We start from the raw sequence: 17,918 nt of genomic DNA on the forward strand, positions 1-17,918 counted from the left end.
GGGCCTGTAAATTGAAGTTGCTAGACATTTGTTAGTCTAAGTCAATTCCTTTCTGCTTCCTCAATGTTCTTAGGAAGAAGTTGAAAGGCAGCCATATTAACAGCAACAATACTGCTGGTAGAAATAAAAGGCTGAAAAGTCCAGGGTTCCCTTCCATGAATAGTAACAGCAGCAGCTCAGGGCAGTCCATTGCTCTATTCAGCTCAGCAATACCCATTCACTAGCATCCAAGAATACACAGTGGCTACTGTTTCCATGGACAGTCACTGCTGCTCCTACAGGGACTGGTATAATTAATGCAAACTTTATTTACAAAAGACACTTAAATTAGTTACTCCATGCCATGCGTCCATACAGAAATCAACAGTTCAAGGATTACATGGAGAAGAATTCACAAAATTAAAAGTGAAACCACTAAAGAGCTTCTAAGAGTTAAGAGCTAGGAAAAGATCTTAAGACAATTTTACAAATAAAAAACCAAGTTATGAGAAGCTAGTCTGAGCAGGAGGACAGCTGTTTACAGGTCTGTACACTACACCTAATACACAGACAATCTTCTATTGTCAAGAGATGCTCACTGAGAAGCAGAGTATGTACAAATACTTGTGCCACAATGACTCAGATCATCCCCCAAAATCCACTGTATTATACATAAACCAGTTTGTATACACTAGGCCTAAATGAGGCCCCTTTAACTATGAAGACTTCTAGTTTAGTAAACTAAAGCTGAAGACAGCTAAGCAGCGGCCATGCTCGTGCGCACGCTCTGTCTCAAACAGCTTCATTTGCGACTGCTTTTTATTCTCTCCAGTCTTTTTTTCAAGTCATCAATATTGGCTGCTGTGGAAGAGGAGGAAGAGGTGGTGGTTCCAATGCCAGAGGAGTGAGTCTGATTGGAGTCCAGGTCCAAATGCTGGTAGTGCTCCCGTGACTCACGGAGCTGAGAGAGCTTACTGTGCAGCATATCCGTGGAGGATGCAACTGTAGGGGTGGCTGGTTTGGAGAGCAGTGAAGTCAATGGTGGTCTGTCTTCCTGCTATAGGGTGGGGAAAAGGAGAGGTTATTTAAGACAGTGGAAGGCAAAAGCTGTGCAAGAAATCCACACCATAATGGATGGCTCCTCATGCTCATGGGGAACATGCTGAACAAAGGAAGAAAAGGAGCAGTCCAACATTAGTACAGTGTATACATTCCAACTCTTCCATTTCCAGGACAGGTATGTAAGTTATTGCCACAGTGCATTAGCTACTTGGAACCAGGTGGTCACTATTTTCGGTTAGTGGTGACCAGAGTGAATTGTATGCTTCTCATGATCACTTGCATTAAGCACAAGTTTTCTGAATTACCTGTATGTGTGACAAGTTTTCCACATTGCTTGGGCTTACCTACCTTAGAGCCTAAATCTTTGCTTACTCACACTCGTCACATTTGGTTATCGCTCTCTGCTTCTCATCTCAATTAACTAAAGGAGCCAAAGGTCTGCACTATTGAGTACTACTTAGGATCTAAAGCAAAGCCCATCCTCACACACCAGCTCTCATTCTCTTTAGAGAAAACACCAATCAGTTCCCATTTCATTGGGAAGGCCCACTGCGAACCTGCTAGACTCCCACTGTTTTTAAACTCTCAGTGTAGACAGAGGCTGCTCCCAGGTATGGCATCATGAGGACAGAGTGAGGAATTCTGAAGTAACTGAGTAGAAAGAAAAGGAGGACTTGTGGCACCTTAGAGACTAACCAATTTATTTGAGCATGAGCTAATTGGTTAGTCTCTAAGGTGCCACAAGTCCTCCTTTTCTTTTTGCGAATACAGACTAACACGGCTGTTACTCTGAAACCTGAGTAGAAAGAAAAAACTTGGAATTGCCTGACAGGATTCTTCTGCCATCAGATGCTTCAGAGTCAAGTCACTGCTCTTCTGGGAATCTGCAGCTTCAAAAGTCAGTGACAGAGTTGAGTTTACATCAGCACCACATGCCATTTTGCACTCAGCAGTAAACTGATGTGCATGTCCTATTTTAAAAGGTCAGGGTAGTGTTCTACCTATATCTATACCACCTAAGCCTTGCAGCTATTCCTGGAGTCACCAGTATGTCTAAAGTGGCTGGCAGTAACCATCTTTCAATGAGTAACTAAGATTCCCAAACAGAAAGCACTGGATGTATTGAAGGTTTGATCCATTCCACAGGTTCCAATGTAACATACTGAGCACATTCAGCATTATTGCGGTCTCAAAATCCCATGTGCCCCAGCCACACAGCCCTCCATTCATGCTTTTAGTTGTTGTAGAGTGGGAGGGTACAGAAGTTTAGAACACACAGTCATGTGACCCAGGAGTATAGCTTAATATAGGTATTACCCTTTAGAGGCCAGTAACTAAAGGTAAGTCATTTAGCCTTTCCCAGAAACTATCAGTTAACTACCTGGCAAGAGAAGATACAACTCTGGAGTCTAGCAGCTAGTGGTGTCTACGTCAGTGCAGCAGAGAAAAGAAAGTTGAAGCACTAAGAGTTTACTCAGCCAGGTAACAGCTTTAAAGCCATTTACACCAGGAAAGATGACATGCAGTAGAACTCACTGGGATCAGAGTCTGGGCACTGTACAGCAGATCTCCAAATGAGTGGCCTCAGCCTAAGTGGGCCACTTCCCTTGTGGAATTTATAGGGGGTCTTTAGAAGTACAATACCTTTGCATTGTCAAGGCCACAACGCTGCCTGAGGATTTTTAGCCTTTCCAGGTAGACTGAAGGCCCCACCTCCTCCCCATTTGTGTTTCCTATGGATGAAGACACTGTGTTGGTGGAAGTGGGGAGACACGTTACCTCCGTCTGAGGAGAAATTCCTAGGAAAGGGAAAAAACACGTTTAAGCCTCTTAGCCTCATGTAGTATCCAACAGAAGAATCTAGATCTTGAGACTACATTGACCCACACTGTGCTCTTGGAAATCCCATTAATCAATTATATTTACAGGTAGGGCAATGGGTTTGAGAGGGTTGACAATGATTAGCCCATTTCTTGAAAGAAGTCAAGCCACCATAAGCGAGCAGCAAAGCAGCCCCAAAAGCCAACATGTTCTGGCCATTAATTGGAACAACTGAAGAGGCTATTGTGGGTCATGAGTAGCCATTAAAACCAAATGGTAAATTGACATTACATGAGGGAAAGGCTTTTAAGTTTATCCTTTGCTCTTCAGTGCAGCAAGCTGAGTTAGAGGAACACAGAGGACTGAGGTATTCCTCTATTGACCTAAACCCACCCAGGGTTCTTGTGCAGGAAACTTAAGGGCACTGCTTCTCCCAATTCCTCTTCATGTAATTGAGAGTGGTGAAAGAGCCTCTAAAGATCCCCTTTCCCTCTAGTCTCCACATATCAGACAGGCTTTATCAAATTAATGAAAAGAGCTCTCTCTCTTCATGGAATGGAGAAACTAAGAAGAGAGACTGAGGCAGAAAGTTGCCTTGGATCTTTAAAGTTGAGGGAGAGACAGACAGACAGACACTCTCCACCCACAGGAAATAACTGAGTCCTGAAATATTTCTTTTAGTCTTTAAATGAAGCAAAGCAATATGATTAATGCAGTTTGGAAGGCTACATTGCTGAGGTGCTAGCTAGCACTTCATCTTTTGACTGTGCAGATATTTCGAAGTGGGGACAGAAGTTAGTTCTGCATTACCAGCAGCATTTAGGAGGTTCTGAGAGACTCAGTCACTCCTACTGCCAAATTACTTTGGGGGAAGGGGGAGTTAAGGGGAAAGACTTCAATGGGCACAGTGTTGGATCTTCTAGGAGCAGAAGGACAAGCATAGTATGTGTCCTTTACTATAAATAGCTATTCTACTGCTATGTTTCATGATTTCCTAATGGGATCTGTAGTTTTATTATACTGCATTTTCTTAATTACTGGAGTGTGCTTACGGACAAATTTCCGAGTTCTGTTCTACTGAAACACTTCACTGAGCAAGTTGAGACATCTGAAATTCAGAATTTATGGGAACAAGGATCTAGTAAACAAGATAGCCTGTTAAGCAGGCCTCTGTGTTGACAGATCTGAATGGAGAACTGTGACTATCCCCTGGCTTCCTGGGACATTTACAGGGTGACTTAACAGCTTACCTGATATAGACTGCTCCTATTAAGGGTTGCCAGACTATCCCTAGCCAAGACTGGGGACATTAGAAGAAAAGCTATATCTTATGTCTGCTGTGTTGCTGTGAAATCTACGAAGTTTATGCCTTGCTTCAATCTGACAGTTTCATGCAAAGATCCTATGACACTATTTTAGAGGTCCTAAAATAAGGAGAGAGAGAATTTTGCAGCTGCCACTCTGATGTCCTGATAGTATGCTTCACCAAGGAAGCCTAGCTTAGGATAAGGAGAACTTCAGAGTAAGTTACTGCAACAAGAATTGCTTGCTTGCCAGGCCTTCAACATAGGACTCCAACGCGCTGCACCCCATTAGACAGAGTAAAAGTTCTTTAATTTTCTTTTAGAGGGGCACTTCTCTAACCATGACCAGAATGATGTACCCTGAAGACCTTTCAAATCTTTACCTCTATCTCTTCCCACCTAGTTCGGTAAGGTAACCACAGCACATTCCCTGTGAGTGGCAAAGCATGAGTGGTCTTTGCAAGAGGTGCCATAGTGACTTCATGAATGTGCCACTAACAAGTGCTCAGAGAATAAGGAGGTCATTTTGGCAGCCCATAAGGGTCTCAAACATAGTGGCACTTAAGGGGAGCAGCTACAGTTGCCCCATTATAACTAAATTCAGCATGCCACATCCCCAGGCCAATTCACTTGTGTTGCCAAGAAGTTCTGTACCTGTAGATGAAGGAATGCGTCCTTTGCCCTCCCTTTCCATCTCAATGAGCCGGAGGCCTCGTTCCACATAGCTCTGGAAGAACTGAGAGGAGTTTTTCAGGAAGGGCTCAATGTCTGCATCAGAATACTTCTTTTTATATTCATACAGCTCTGCCAGACCCTGGGGAAGGAGGAAAGTTTTCATGTGTTACCTAAACTGCAGTAGGCACATGAGGTGGTGTAACCTTCCCGTTCTTCCTATGATAAGAAAGCACTCACCTCTTTAGTGTTCTCTTTGGAGCCAATCTTCTTAAATATCTCTGCTAAAAAATCATTTACTTTGGCCTTTGAAGACTTTTCATCCTTAGAAAGAAATGGAGACTCCTCAACAAGATTTAAAGGGGCATCTCCAAAAAATTAGAGGTACTCAGCTAAACAATTTACAATACATTCAAGTGCCAAGGACCTACCAGCTGCCTGTGGAGCTTCAGGGACAGACAGACAACAGCACAGGCTAGCTGAGTCAAAAGAACCGTCTTTTACAATACGGGGGTTTATACAGACGTCAGGTACAACGGATGACACATTGGACTAGAAGTCTCATCTTGGGAGACCTGCATTTAAAGGCTGTTCTGGCCACAGTTGAAGTTTAGTGGACCAGCCATTATCAGAGCTCATGTTCAGCAAGCAAGAGGGGTACTTATTGAGTCTTAATGCATCTCAGAGGCACAGCATTAGAGGGACCAATTTCAGACACTGATCACATGTTCCAGTGGGCAGCCTAACTTCACATCTGTCTGGAGCTAGTTAGGCACTTGTGTCTTGGAACAGTCCATTTGCCACTTCTCCCTCCACCGTTAACTTCAATCATAGAATATCAGCGTTGGAAGGGACCTCAGGAGATCATCTAGTCCAACCCCCTGCTCAAAGCAGGACCAATCCCCAATTTTTGCCCCAGATCCCAAATGGCCCCCTCAAGGATTGAACTCACAACCCTGGGTTTAGCAGGCCAATGCTCAAACCACTGAGCTATCCCTCCCCATGTTACTTACTATACGAGAAGCCCCCTTTTCTGTCTCTTTATCAGTCTTGCTTCCAGTTTGGTCCATGGAGTGCTTCATTACTCGACACAGGTGAGCCTCCAGCTCAGATTCATTCTTGTTTTCTATCATTGTTAAATGGTCCAAGATCTGAGAAAGACATAATAAAAAAAACTTTAAAGACAGCTTGAGCAACTTAAATTAAAGCACATAGCTGGTCTCTGCTCTAACCTTGGGCCCTTTCAGCTTGCACAGGGTGTGAAGCAGAGTCTTAAGTGTCCTTATGGGGAATTCACTTTTACACTGCTTCAGCTTCTCCTTGGGAAACACCTTCATGAAAATGTGGATGTCTAGCAGGATTCGATCCAGGTTGATGCTATTGATGGTTTCAGGAAGAAGCCGCACCATTCTCCACAGACACTGGAGAGAAAGAAAAGTTTATGAAACCAACTGCTCAAGTCAGAGGGGAGTTCCTGCTGCAAGTTTTGCTGTATCCAGGGTCTCAGTATCTGGAGCTAGATGCCCAGAAGAATAAGTGCTGCTGTTGATTCCATTACCGTTAGCAGGAGATTGACTGAGTTATTAGTGTATGTATACTACCATGAGCTTCACACAATGCTCTGGCCCTGCTGGATGCTTCTAATCTCATTAAGGGTATGTCTAACCTAGGACAAGGGGCGTTTAACACATCAACATTTTAACTAGAACCTTAGTGTAGATGAGACAAGTTATATCTTAACATATTATGTCTAGACTAGGTGCTAGAGTAGCATTTAAAGTTATGTTCACCAACTTGGTCTTAAAGCACCTTGTTTCTGTTGAAACCAACAGTGTGGATTAGGAACAGACACTTCAGAGAAGGACCAAGTGAGTACACAATCCCCATTATAGGCTCACCTTCATGACAAGCTCCGAGAACTTGGGAGAGCTGGCTGTTGCTAGCAGACTGTCTTGGAGCAGAACAAGCAGGGCACTGGAGAGAACAAGTAGCATTAGATGGACAAATGCTATAAAGGAAATGGAAAAGCACAGCCCTATTGAACACCACACTAGTGGCTACAGACCACAACTAGTTCAACTTTCACACAATCCTCTGCACCTCCTGCCTGGCTCCAACATCTTACTATCACCTCCATAAAAATGGAGAGCTGAATCTCTGCAGAACATACCATGTCAATACTGGTCAACTGACAATCCAATGACACAGACTACAAGTTTAGGTTGTAGAATGGTTCATCGTAAAGCTTTACCCCAGAGGTGGGCAAACTACAGCCCGTGGGCCACATCTGGCCCACTGGACCCTTGAGCTTCTGCCCCCTCCCCCGCAGACTCAGCTTGCCATGCCACCAGTGCTCTGGGTGGCGGAGCTGCGAGCTCCTGACAGGCAGCGCGGCTGCGAGAGCCGCCAGCCTGCCCCGGTGCTCTAGACTGCACAGTGGTGCGGCTTCCAGTCCTGGTGCTCTGAGCAGCATGGTAAGGGGGCGGGGAGTAGGAGGGTTTGATAAGGGCCAGGGAGTCCCGGGGGGCAGCCGGGGACAGGGAGCAGTTGGATAGGTGTGGGAGTCCCTGGGGGCCTGTCAGGGGACAGGGGTGTGAATAGGGGTCAGGGCAGTCAGGGGACAGGTTGGATGGGGGTGGGGGGGGGAACAGGGCAGGAAGTGAGAGGGGGCACAGCCTTCCCTACCCGGCCCTCATACAGTTTCGCAACTCCGACATTACCCTTGGGCCAAAAAGTTTGCCCTCCCCTGCTTTACCCCAATGATATAGATTGGATAGTGATTTAGTTATAACTGTGCCCCTTTAGATATATCTACACAGCAGCTGAGAGCATGCTTCCCAGCAAGAGTAGAGACCCTCTCAGGCTCTGCTTGAGCTAGCATGCACAAACAGCAGCATGGCTCTAGCAGTACAGGTGGCAACTCAAGCTAGCCACCCAAGTATGTACCCAAGGGAGTCAGGCAGGTTTGCATTCAGGTGGCTAGTCTGAGCGGCTGTAGCCACACTTGCTATTTTTAGCATGGCTACCTGCACTGCGAAGCACACTCCCAGCTACTATGTAGACATTTCCTTAAAGTTACTGTCCTGATATGCTTGTTTTTTTCAGTAGCCAGCTGAACTATTCTACAGCCAGCTTTGCTCACCACTTTAGTTAACAGGCCATTGTCTTGCAAAAAGATTCAATGCGACAGTGACTAACAAACGGTAAGGGCAGACTAGAGAGCCATGTTCTCTGAAATCACATACACGAACAGTGAAGTGGTATTTCATCTGTGGTACGAGACTGTTGTAGAGGGAGAGAACTTCAGTCTTCTCTGATTCTAACAAAGAGTAACTTACCTCAAGATGTTAGTCTGGTCAGACTTCTCCAGAACCTTCACCACCAAAAGGTTGACTGATCGGATGACCTGCTGCCCTTCCTCGAGGTCTTCAACCCGTGAATCCAGCATTAATGTAATGAGGCCATGCATTAAGTCTTTCAGCACTCCTGTGGAGGCCTCCCGGGCCAGGCTCTCCATCTGGAATAGCTGTCGATAAAAGCCAGGATTAGAAATTTCTTCAACATGCATCATTTAGTTTTGGGACTCATCTGCGATTCTACTTGCAACTCCCTCTTTAAATATGCGCCTCTTTCATAAAGTGTTTATATATTCTATTAAAACGTATGGGAAGAACAATAAGGTTATAGAGTTAAGCATTCAGAGGCAGGAAATACTGAAGTTAAGGCTGTACATGTAAACGTTAGTTGGTTTTATTTTGAAAACAGAATATGAAAAAATGGTTTCTTACCCCACAAAGATCTACTCCCCATGTTTGTATTGGTCAGAGCTACTGATTTCAATGACTAAAATGGAGATTGACTACATTTCCTACTCTTGGTCCTCCTGAGCCAACCCAGCTCAGAGGGAGAAGCAAGATTCTACTGCTTCATTTGTGTCAAGAATGGTTAAAATAAAGCAACCCGATTACCTGTGCAAACCCATGGGGGGGGGGGGGGGGGAGGAGGTTGCACTGGACCCTGAGGAGCTAATTTGACTTGCAGACCTTGATTGTTGGTGGTGATGCAAGAAACTGACAGACAGCACCAGCTAAGACAGAACTGCATTTTAATTGTGTTTCCTTATGTGTATGCATTAAGAGACTGTTATTACATTATTTTTCAGATACTGCAATATGCTATTTTTCCTTCAACCTTAGATACACATGAAGCATTACCATGCATGCCAGAGAATCTAGAAAAAAAGTCGTAGGTGGGCCTGGTACCAACACTTAAGGTTTTCCAATACTTCCTGCTATAAGACCTCGTTTTCAGTTGCACCTTTGCCAAATTTTACCTGTTTTGGCTGAAGTTTTCCATACCAGCTATCTGCCTCAAGTTAATGGGTTTGGATGGGGGAAAAAACAAACAAACAAAAAAACTAGTGATCATAATGCATATGCACAAGGGAACTGAATTACGGTAGCACAGTCTCTTCCTCCTCCACCATACACTGAAGTCAGGCAGACCTATACAACTCCGCCGTCTTTCATTTAGGATGTTTGGAAGGCTGTTTAACATACAGACTGTACCATACCTCATGCTCTAGTTCAGCCACAAGTTACTGGGCTTGATGCGCAAATTCTACATTCTGTGTTATGCAGGAAGTCAGACTAAATCATAATGGTCATTTCTGGCCTTAAAAATGCTGAAACAAAAATACATTTCCCAATCCCCGACTAGGGATACTACAAGCCATTTTCAACAGTCAATGGTATTTCCGTTAGGCAAGGCCCCATCCCTGCTCAATTTCAGCACTAGAGTTGTTCAGGGTGGTCACAAGCCCTTACAACAGGGAAAGTACTTCCCCCTTGCCACTGCCTCATTTCAGATAGCTGTGCCATGTTAGAAAGTTAAAAAAAAAGTTATCCTCCAACAGAAAAAGTCTAGAAACTTTCAGCAATTGAAGACACGGTATTCATGACAGAATGAAAGTTCCCCATTCAATCGACATCTCATGTATAAATAAGGTTTGAAATGGGCTACGATTTATCAGCAAGCTTCATAAAATAATGAGGTTACATATGTTCTGTACAGCCCTAGACACAAAGCTCAATCTATATATCACACCAACTCATCCAGAGGGTGTGTCTCACTATATTCCTTTTTGGAATAAGATTCCCTAACCCCTACTGTCCCAGGATGCTTGCAGCCAATCTGAGCATTGGCTGGAGACAGACATGAAGCACTCACTCCCCCTATACCTCATGTACTTAGCATCAAATTTGATTTCCTGCACAGGGCTGTTTCTAGACTAGCTCCAAAAGAGCCATTTTAGAGAATAGCTAGAAAGAAGCCTTCTTAAACAAAATATACTAGAAGGCAAGAGCTGTGCAGGACATATTCTCATCTCCATCCATCCATTTGTACAAGGCTTGTTCCCTTTCCTCTCTGTCTTACCGAGATCATGTTCCCAATGATGCAGCTGTAGAGCTTGACTATCTCATCCTTGTCCAGTTTCTCATCTGCCATGTGTGTGTTGTAGATCAGTCGGAGCTGCATAAATGTAGCTATTAGGAACTGGTCAATGTGGCCAGACATGGCTTCTGCTTTGTCCTCCTGTCTGAGGACCTCATCAATCTAAGAGCAAAACACCCAAGACACATTAAAGTTGATCCTCTGCAAACAGCACAGGAAGAACGTTTAACTTTGCTTCCCCCATACTTACTATTCCATTAGTCAAGTCGTCTGCTTTCTAAAACTTCAAAAATTAGTGACTTTGCACTTCTACAACTAATCCAGTACATTCAGTGGCATTAGTCATTCCTTGATTAGCTATGACTTGTATCCTGTACTCAAGGAACTCGTACAAAATTTTGAGCGTTCAAGAGCTTATATTATGGATTCTGTAATTATCGGTCTTGTGTAGTTTTCTGGGCATTGTGCTCCCTAACAGAATGGTTCAAGGGTTATGAGTCAGGGCATGCAACTCCTACACTTGGGATTTGCAAGGCAGTTTCATCAAAAACCAACCCTCCCTGGCACAACATGGAGGTGAGACATCTAGTAACCTGAACTTATGTCAGGGTAAAAGCAAAGTTGAAATAGGAAGAGTCTTAAGACACCATCTTATCATCACTGACAGCTGTCACCAGCTCAGAGCTGGAGTCTATAGGGATGATGATCTAGTACAAGTTCCCACCTACAGAATATGTCCTACATTCTGTCTGATGGAAAACTGCTATGGAATTAGCGAGTCAGATGGCCCCTGTGCACTTGGCTGTGTCATCAGCAACATTCTGAGTGGTGCCCACATCACCTGACATGGCAACACCACCAGTGTGCAACTCATCACTCTCGCAGACTACTGGCCTTAGCTCAATGCAGTGTAGCTGCCAACTAGAAGTTCCACTTACCTGTGCCAGAGCCTGGATACTAGTATTTATGTCACCACTGGCTACCTGGGAGATGACAAAGTTGATGGTGGAAGCTGTATTACTGTGCATGTCATCAAAGTGTGGGGACACAGCACGGATCCTAGACAGTTGGGAAGGGAAAGGTCTTATGACTCTCCATGAAAAAATAGTTCCAACCTGAACTTCACTGGTGCCTTCCAGTCAGATTTCAAAGACAGAAAGCGGGATTCATCCTCACAGACATCCCTGTGAGGAGAGTTTCATTCTCATTTACAGAGGGAAAAAGAGATGTTCAGTGATGTGTCAATCACATAAACCACCTGGGACAGAACTAAGTACAACCTAATCTCACTCAGACCACGTGTTACCATTGAGACCAGGCTTCCTTTTCCTGTGTGGTAAGCTCATGGACAGCCCCCCTTCAGCATCTCTCCCCCCCAGATAATAATGAATTTTTTATTACAGCCTATCAACACACCTCTTCCCACTCATATCCCATAGCCTAACCATCAACAGACCACTACCTTGATTGTCTTGACTTTTCACACTAATGCAGGTCTTAACTTCTTGGACAAAGCTTTACTTACACATGCTAGTGTCTATATGCACCTGCTCACGATGGTTTTAGACAGTTTCAATTGGCTTTCACCTAAGCAGGAATACATCTAAACTCACTTGGGTTCCGGGATCAGGACTGGCTCAAAGATGTCATCTAGTTTGTGTTGTACAAGTGCTGGCATCTCGCATCGAACTGTGCCATTGTCATTCTCAATTTCATCTAGATCCAGCTGGAATTCCCGTGGAACTGTATGTGTTGTCTCAGAATGGCCACTCATGTTGCGGGCTTGGCTATGGAAACCAGAAGAAAGGTGTTCATGTCTATACACACTAAGATGGCATGGTAACACTAACATCCAGTGGTAGTCCTAAGCTCTCATATCGAGATCGTGATTTTGTAGATCTGATTTTATTCAGTCCTCTAATTGAACCCTTTACAGTTCCCCCAGCTATTAGCAGTAAAGACTTATGCAAGCCAGGAGAGTAGCTGCCAATTACTTGCTTTCATAGTTCACCTGAGAAGCTGCTGGGTTACCCCTACAGCCCACTATAAGCCACACTGAAGTTGTGACAGGCATGCACTGCTCTGCCTATGACTGAGATCCAGCACCACCAAAGATGACATTGATGGGACATCTTATTGAAGCTCAGGTCTTTTCTCTCTCATGGCTAAGAGAAGGTACACTAACTGAATTAGTAACCTGACAAGCCAGTCAGGATCCAGGACTCCCATAGGGTCCTGAGACACTTGCATGTTAGAGATTAGATTCCCTTTAAGTGGAACATTCTGTTACAGAAGTTTCACCAGGGGTCTTTTCTCCAAATATCAGAATGATCTAAAATACATTGACATGTGGTACAAGGTATAGTTACTAAGCTTTGTTTGTGGTATGGGTATCTCCAAGCTCTGAGATTCAAAATGCTCATCCAGCTGGCCTCTGTACACTGGCCCTATCAAATTAAGAATGGATTCCAATCAATACCAAGTTTAATGCAACACACGGGAATGAATTCTCCTAATATTTCCAGCAGCTGCCCAGCATGGAATTGCCATGTCTGCTAGCAGTTTGGGTTGTAGTTGCTCTTGGTAAAGGCCCTCTATTCTTGTAATTTTAGTCTACGTTATTTACAAATACCTAGAACTGGTCAGCATAAAAGTCAGTCACTCTCAGAGGGAATGATTAAGGCAGGAGTTAGAAAGATACAAGAGCCCTGCTACCAAGGAGTTAGTGGACAGTACTTACATCCTATAAGTGCGATACATAATTCTGTCCATGGAGAAGCAGTGAAAGAAGGCACAAGACCATTTAGAAAGGATTCAAGAGGCAGATAGACAAGACAAGACAAAACAATGAAGAGAGATTCAAACATTTTGTTTTACAATATTTGCCCAGACAGACAGTTTTCAGAACATGCAAAGACAATGACTACAAGAACTAAAGGTAACACTGCAGAACATGTTCTTAGCACGTACACTGCAGAAGCCATAGAAGATCATAACTTTTTCCATTACATACTTGAGTTTGGAAGACATGTCCTCAGCTGGTCCCTTCCTCAGCATGCTAGCATTAGCATTTGTGCTCTGAGCACGCTGAGGTTTCTCTTCTGCCTGCCTTGCTGGAGCAGCAGCGGGTCTCTTAGCAGCCCGTTTTATTCTCTCCTCCAGCATGCTCATGTCTTTCTCAGAAAGCTGTGAGAGACAGACAACTCTATAAAATCATGACTGATGTAGAGAAAGTAGATAAGGAAGCGTTTACTACTTCTCATAACACAAGAACTAGGGGTCACCAAATGAAATTAATAGGCAGCAGGTTTAAAACAAATAAAAGGAAGAATTTCTTCACACAACGGACAGTCAACCTGTGGAACTCCTTGCCAGAGGATGTTGCGAAGGCCAAGACCATAACATGGTTCAAAAAAGAACTAGATAAATTCATAGAAGATAGCCATTGATGGATCTATTAGCCAGGATGGGCATGAATGGTATCCCTAGCCTCTGTTTGCCAGAAGCTGGGAATGAGCAACAGGGGAAGGAGCACTTGATTACTTGTTCTGTTCATTCCCTCTGGGGCACCTGGCACTGGCCACTATCAGAAGACAGGATACTGGGCTAGATGGACCTTTGGTCTGACCCCAGTAGGGCCATTCTTATGACTGCTTCACATAGGGAACAAAACTACCAGGAATAAGCGACTGAAGCAAAATAAATTCATTCCAATAACTTCTATTATTTCCTTGAAGGGGGGGAAAAGGGACAAGGTAACAAGAGCCTTGGTTCCCACCTCATAACATTCTTCATGTCGGACCTCCAAACACTTGTGCACACTCTGAGGAATGCTGTATTTCACAACTAAGCAGTGCAGACACAAACGTGTACACTATAAACTCCATGTTTTAATCACTCTATAAATACCAGCTGGGAGGTGGTATAAATACTGTGGTTCCCCGTTCCCGGCCAATGGGAGCTGCGGGAGGCGGTGCCTGCAGGAGGGCAGCACACAGAGCCCTCTGCCCTCCCCCTCTCACAGGGGCAGCAGGGGGACTTGGTGCCAGCTGCTTCCAGGAGTGGTGCAGGGCCAGAGCAGGCAGGGAGCCTGCCTTAGTCCCACTGCACCCCGTGGCTGGCAATCCCACTGGCCAGATCTGGCCCAAAGGCCGTAGTTTGCCCACCCCTGGTTTAGAACTTCATCCAAGTTTCCTCCGAAATCACTAGAGGCATCACAACATCATTCTAAAACAAGTCACTATTTACAAACAATACAGTCCCTTATGACGGGATCACAAGTCAGCATTTACTTATTCCTTCAGTATTCTAGTTTGTCACCTATGGTTACTGGCGATTAGAGGTCCCATAATCTGGAATTAACCAATTAACTTCTAAAGGATGTGTCATGGTAGATTAACTCTGACACCATAAACAGAGCTCTTGGCATCTATCCCACTATCAGCAGCAGGACGTGCCATGATTGATCACTTCAGTGTGAATGATTCCCTTACACAAGATTAAAACCTGGTTCAGGCTACCTCCTCCCATTTTCAATCACTCACATTTCCAATTAGCTTGAACACCTGGTCCCCATGCACATTGTAGACAGTCACGATGGTGTTGAGTGCAGCATTGCGGACAGTGTTGTCTCTGTCGCCAATGTGAATTGCCATCTCCTTTAATGCTTTGCCAGGAGTTGGCTGGCACACATTCATGCCGTAGGACTCAACAAGACACCCCAGCTCTTCCAGGCACTCTACGGGATCAGAAACAGATTTTTTTTTTTTTAACTGAAACTCAACCAAGATTGTTAAACAGACAAGTGCCCCACTCCAATATACTCTGCAGTTATCTGAATCTATATTCTGTGCTAATGCCTCTGGTGTCTGTGGCATTCTAGTGCTCAATTTGGTGATAAACAGGAAATTCCCTTCACCTGTTGGGCAGGGTTAGAGGTGACATAGTTTTGAAGGAGGCTTGAATTTTTAAATTTGCCATCCAGCAACCCTTGACAGTAGCTAGTTGCCCCACAGTCCCCAACCCAAATATTGCCATCCATAAGCACATTAGCTTAGTGTTTCTGCTAAAACAAGCAGCAGTGAAATAATTCATGCCAACATTTAACTAGAATATAATTAGTTAATCCCCACAGATAAATACGAACAGTTCACACAGCTGTTTCAGGTTATTGACAGACTCTGAAACACAACCTTGCATTAGTTATATTCTGAAACTTCTCTTCAGTACCATAGAGCTAAAAATCTTTAAGTGAAGCTTCAAATCCAATGCATGGTTCTGTGGTGGGGGAGGGGTTGAACTGAGGCAGTTCTGCAGTAATATGGAAAACAACTGAGCCTTCTATACATCAGGACAGGAATAGTGCAACTGGCGGATGGGAGATGGGTAAATCAATGAGAGCTGAATGGTTAACCATTTGTGCATGTGAGATGTTGGGTTAGACAAAACTGACTTCTAACACTTTCTGCCTAATCACTCTTATTCCAGAGCAGGCCCTTCCCAGATGACTGGGAAGCTGCTTGAGGCATAATGTTTGTGGCTCAGGCAGAGAGCGTGTGTGCATGTGAGAGATGACAAGGAGGCTTGATATTTCTTCTTTACAATCTTCTCCTTATCACCAACTTGGGTGACATTTTCCCCAAATGCATAATGATAGGCAAAACTCAGTTTTCAGAAAATGCTATGGCCAGCATATCCTGATCCACAGTGCATTCTGAAATGACTTTGGGGTGTGTACAATGGTACATCAAAGTTCTCCAGCCAATAGTACTATTTCCTACCTGCCCGCTGTTTGGAATTTTTGGACTTTGTCCCCTCCATGATGAAAGTGAACATCTTGCTGGCTGGATAGATTAAGCACATCCTATTCAGAATGGCACGCACATCCTTGCGGATAACATCTTTCGATTCCCCAACCTGGGGGGGGGGGGGGAGGAGATGATGATCAGAGAGAGAAAAGAAAGCAGGACAGATACTTTTAAATACTCTACACCATCAGTGTACTTTGCCAGTCTGCATGATGCCAGGCTTCCATTCAAAAAATCCAACTACACCACCCACCCACACTATTCAAAGGCAACTGCAGCAAAAAAGTACGGAACAGAACAGAACAGCATTAGCTGGTGTCCTAATAGTGTCCAAGAGCATGTCATTATACTAATTTCCCTCAGAATGTGGTACCTTCAGGATAAGATATGGGATGAAAGAGGATGCCTCGTTCTCAGTAAGGTGATACTCCTCCTGGCTCAGCAAGGTGAAAAGCAACTTAAGGTATTCAAGGGCCTTCATCAGAACACTTGTGTTGGTATCAAAGAACCGTAGGGTGAGCCACTTCAAGATCAGATCCAGACAGCTGATGACTCCATCTTTTTCGCTCTCCAAGTGCTTGAGATGAAGGGGGGGAAAAGCATCAGGTTGTGCAGGATCAAATATATAAATGGTATGGTCCACGGAAACAAAAGTGATGAAGGGCAAAGTATAAATCAAAAGCCACGTCTGTTCCCGTAAAATGCATTTATTATAGGTGGTGGCTTCCTGTTGTAGATTCATAAAACAGATTCTTGGGTTTTAAGCCTTAGTGAGACCCCTCAACTATTACACACTGTCCCACATTGCATGGTAGCAGCTGGCACCTACTACTAAATTTCACTAATAAAATTCAGAGCAGTATCCAAACTTGAGTAAACAAAGCATTCCCCTCCCTCAGCAAAAGAGATTAATACTAATTGTATTGTTCCTCTGAAAGTGCTCACTTAGGCCTATAACTTAAGTATTGTGAAGCCTCCTAACCTACTGCCCACTTAGGAAGAACTCCTAACTTGATATTTCACTGCTGCAGTATTTGGACATCCCACATTCCATTGTTGTTTGCCATAAGGTTCCTAACTCACCTCTACCATCACAGCCAGTGCCTTGTTGTGGTGCTGAAAGTCTGTATGAAACATCTCATCTTGTACCCATCTGGCAACACAGCTGGACATCTGAGTCTTTAGCTGCTCGATATATTCATCACGGGGAGTAGTAAAGTTCCATTTCAGCACCTTCAAAACAAGAAACAAAAACAGAACACTCATAACTCAAGGACAGCAACATACTACTTGTTACTGAGCTGATACCCAAGAGCCACAGTGCACAACAGAAGGAGCTCAGAGAATAGCAAACTCCCTCCTGCCACCAAAAAATGCACAGGTTTAGAGGTCTGCATCCTTAAGAATGCAAGCAGCAATACTTCAGTATATTTGCTAGTATGCTAGTGTTAACACAGGTCATATCTAAGATAAACACCTCATCTTTAAACCGTGTCTACAGATATGTGCACATTTAACTACCTGGGGGTCCAAACATTATCAGATGACCAAAGAAGTGTAGGTTTCAAAGTAAGAGGAGCCTGCAAATTCAGATTTGTTATGAGAGCCAAGTTTGGCAACAGGTGCTTGTTAGAATAAAAAACCTATAGATTCTCTCAGAATCCTAGTACTTAGAGATGGAAGAAGCTTGGCCAGGCTTGTTACGTATTATACTTTTTCTATTGTTTGGTCCAATCTAGTTTCAAGAGCGTCCTAAAGCAATGAGGCGTCTGCCACTTCTCTTAGAAAGTTTTTGCTTTCTTACACATGCTATGGGGAC

General features: G+C 44.0%; 1 protein-coding gene and 1 non-coding gene across 4 annotated transcripts in view; both read right to left on the minus strand.

The window, feature by feature from the left end:
* Positions 1 to 250: 250 nt before the first annotated feature.
* Positions 251 to 17,918, minus strand: part of CKAP5 (cytoskeleton associated protein 5) — a 100,487-nt gene continuing 82,819 nt past the window's right edge. For all 3 annotated transcript variants that reach the window (XM_077818629.1, XM_077818632.1, XM_077818631.1), the window contains exons 29-44: positions 17,183 to 17,332; positions 16,473 to 16,676; positions 16,073 to 16,208; positions 14,837 to 15,030; positions 13,306 to 13,478; positions 11,906 to 12,079; positions 11,231 to 11,351; positions 10,275 to 10,454; positions 8,177 to 8,364; positions 6,737 to 6,812; positions 6,071 to 6,259; positions 5,852 to 5,989; positions 5,079 to 5,162; positions 4,821 to 4,980; positions 2,686 to 2,840; positions 251 to 1,036 (exon numbers count right to left, since the gene is read on the minus strand). In XM_077818629.1, coding sequence (XP_077674755.1) covers positions 782 to 1,036; positions 2,686 to 2,840; positions 4,821 to 4,980; positions 5,079 to 5,162; positions 5,852 to 5,989; positions 6,071 to 6,259; positions 6,737 to 6,812; positions 8,177 to 8,364; positions 10,275 to 10,454; positions 11,231 to 11,351; positions 11,906 to 12,079; positions 13,306 to 13,478; positions 14,837 to 15,030; positions 16,073 to 16,208; positions 16,473 to 16,676; positions 17,183 to 17,332 — 2,577 coding nt within the window. In that variant the 3' untranslated portion in view covers positions 251 to 781. The remainder of the gene's footprint in view (positions 1,037 to 2,685; positions 2,841 to 4,820; positions 4,981 to 5,078; positions 5,163 to 5,851; positions 5,990 to 6,070; positions 6,260 to 6,736; positions 6,813 to 8,176; positions 8,365 to 10,274; positions 10,455 to 11,230; positions 11,352 to 11,905; positions 12,080 to 13,305; positions 13,479 to 14,836; positions 15,031 to 16,072; positions 16,209 to 16,472; positions 16,677 to 17,182; positions 17,333 to 17,918) is intronic.
* On the minus strand, positions 11,066 to 11,176 carry LOC144267193 (small nucleolar RNA SNORD67). Its single transcript, XR_013346563.1, has one exon. It is a non-coding gene; the product is annotated as a small nucleolar RNA SNORD67 (small nucleolar RNA).

This window comes from Eretmochelys imbricata, chromosome 6, assembly GCF_965152235.1.
Source record: "Eretmochelys imbricata isolate rEreImb1 chromosome 6, rEreImb1.hap1, whole genome shotgun sequence".
Classification (NCBI taxonomy): domain Eukaryota; kingdom Metazoa; phylum Chordata; order Testudines; family Cheloniidae; genus Eretmochelys; species Eretmochelys imbricata.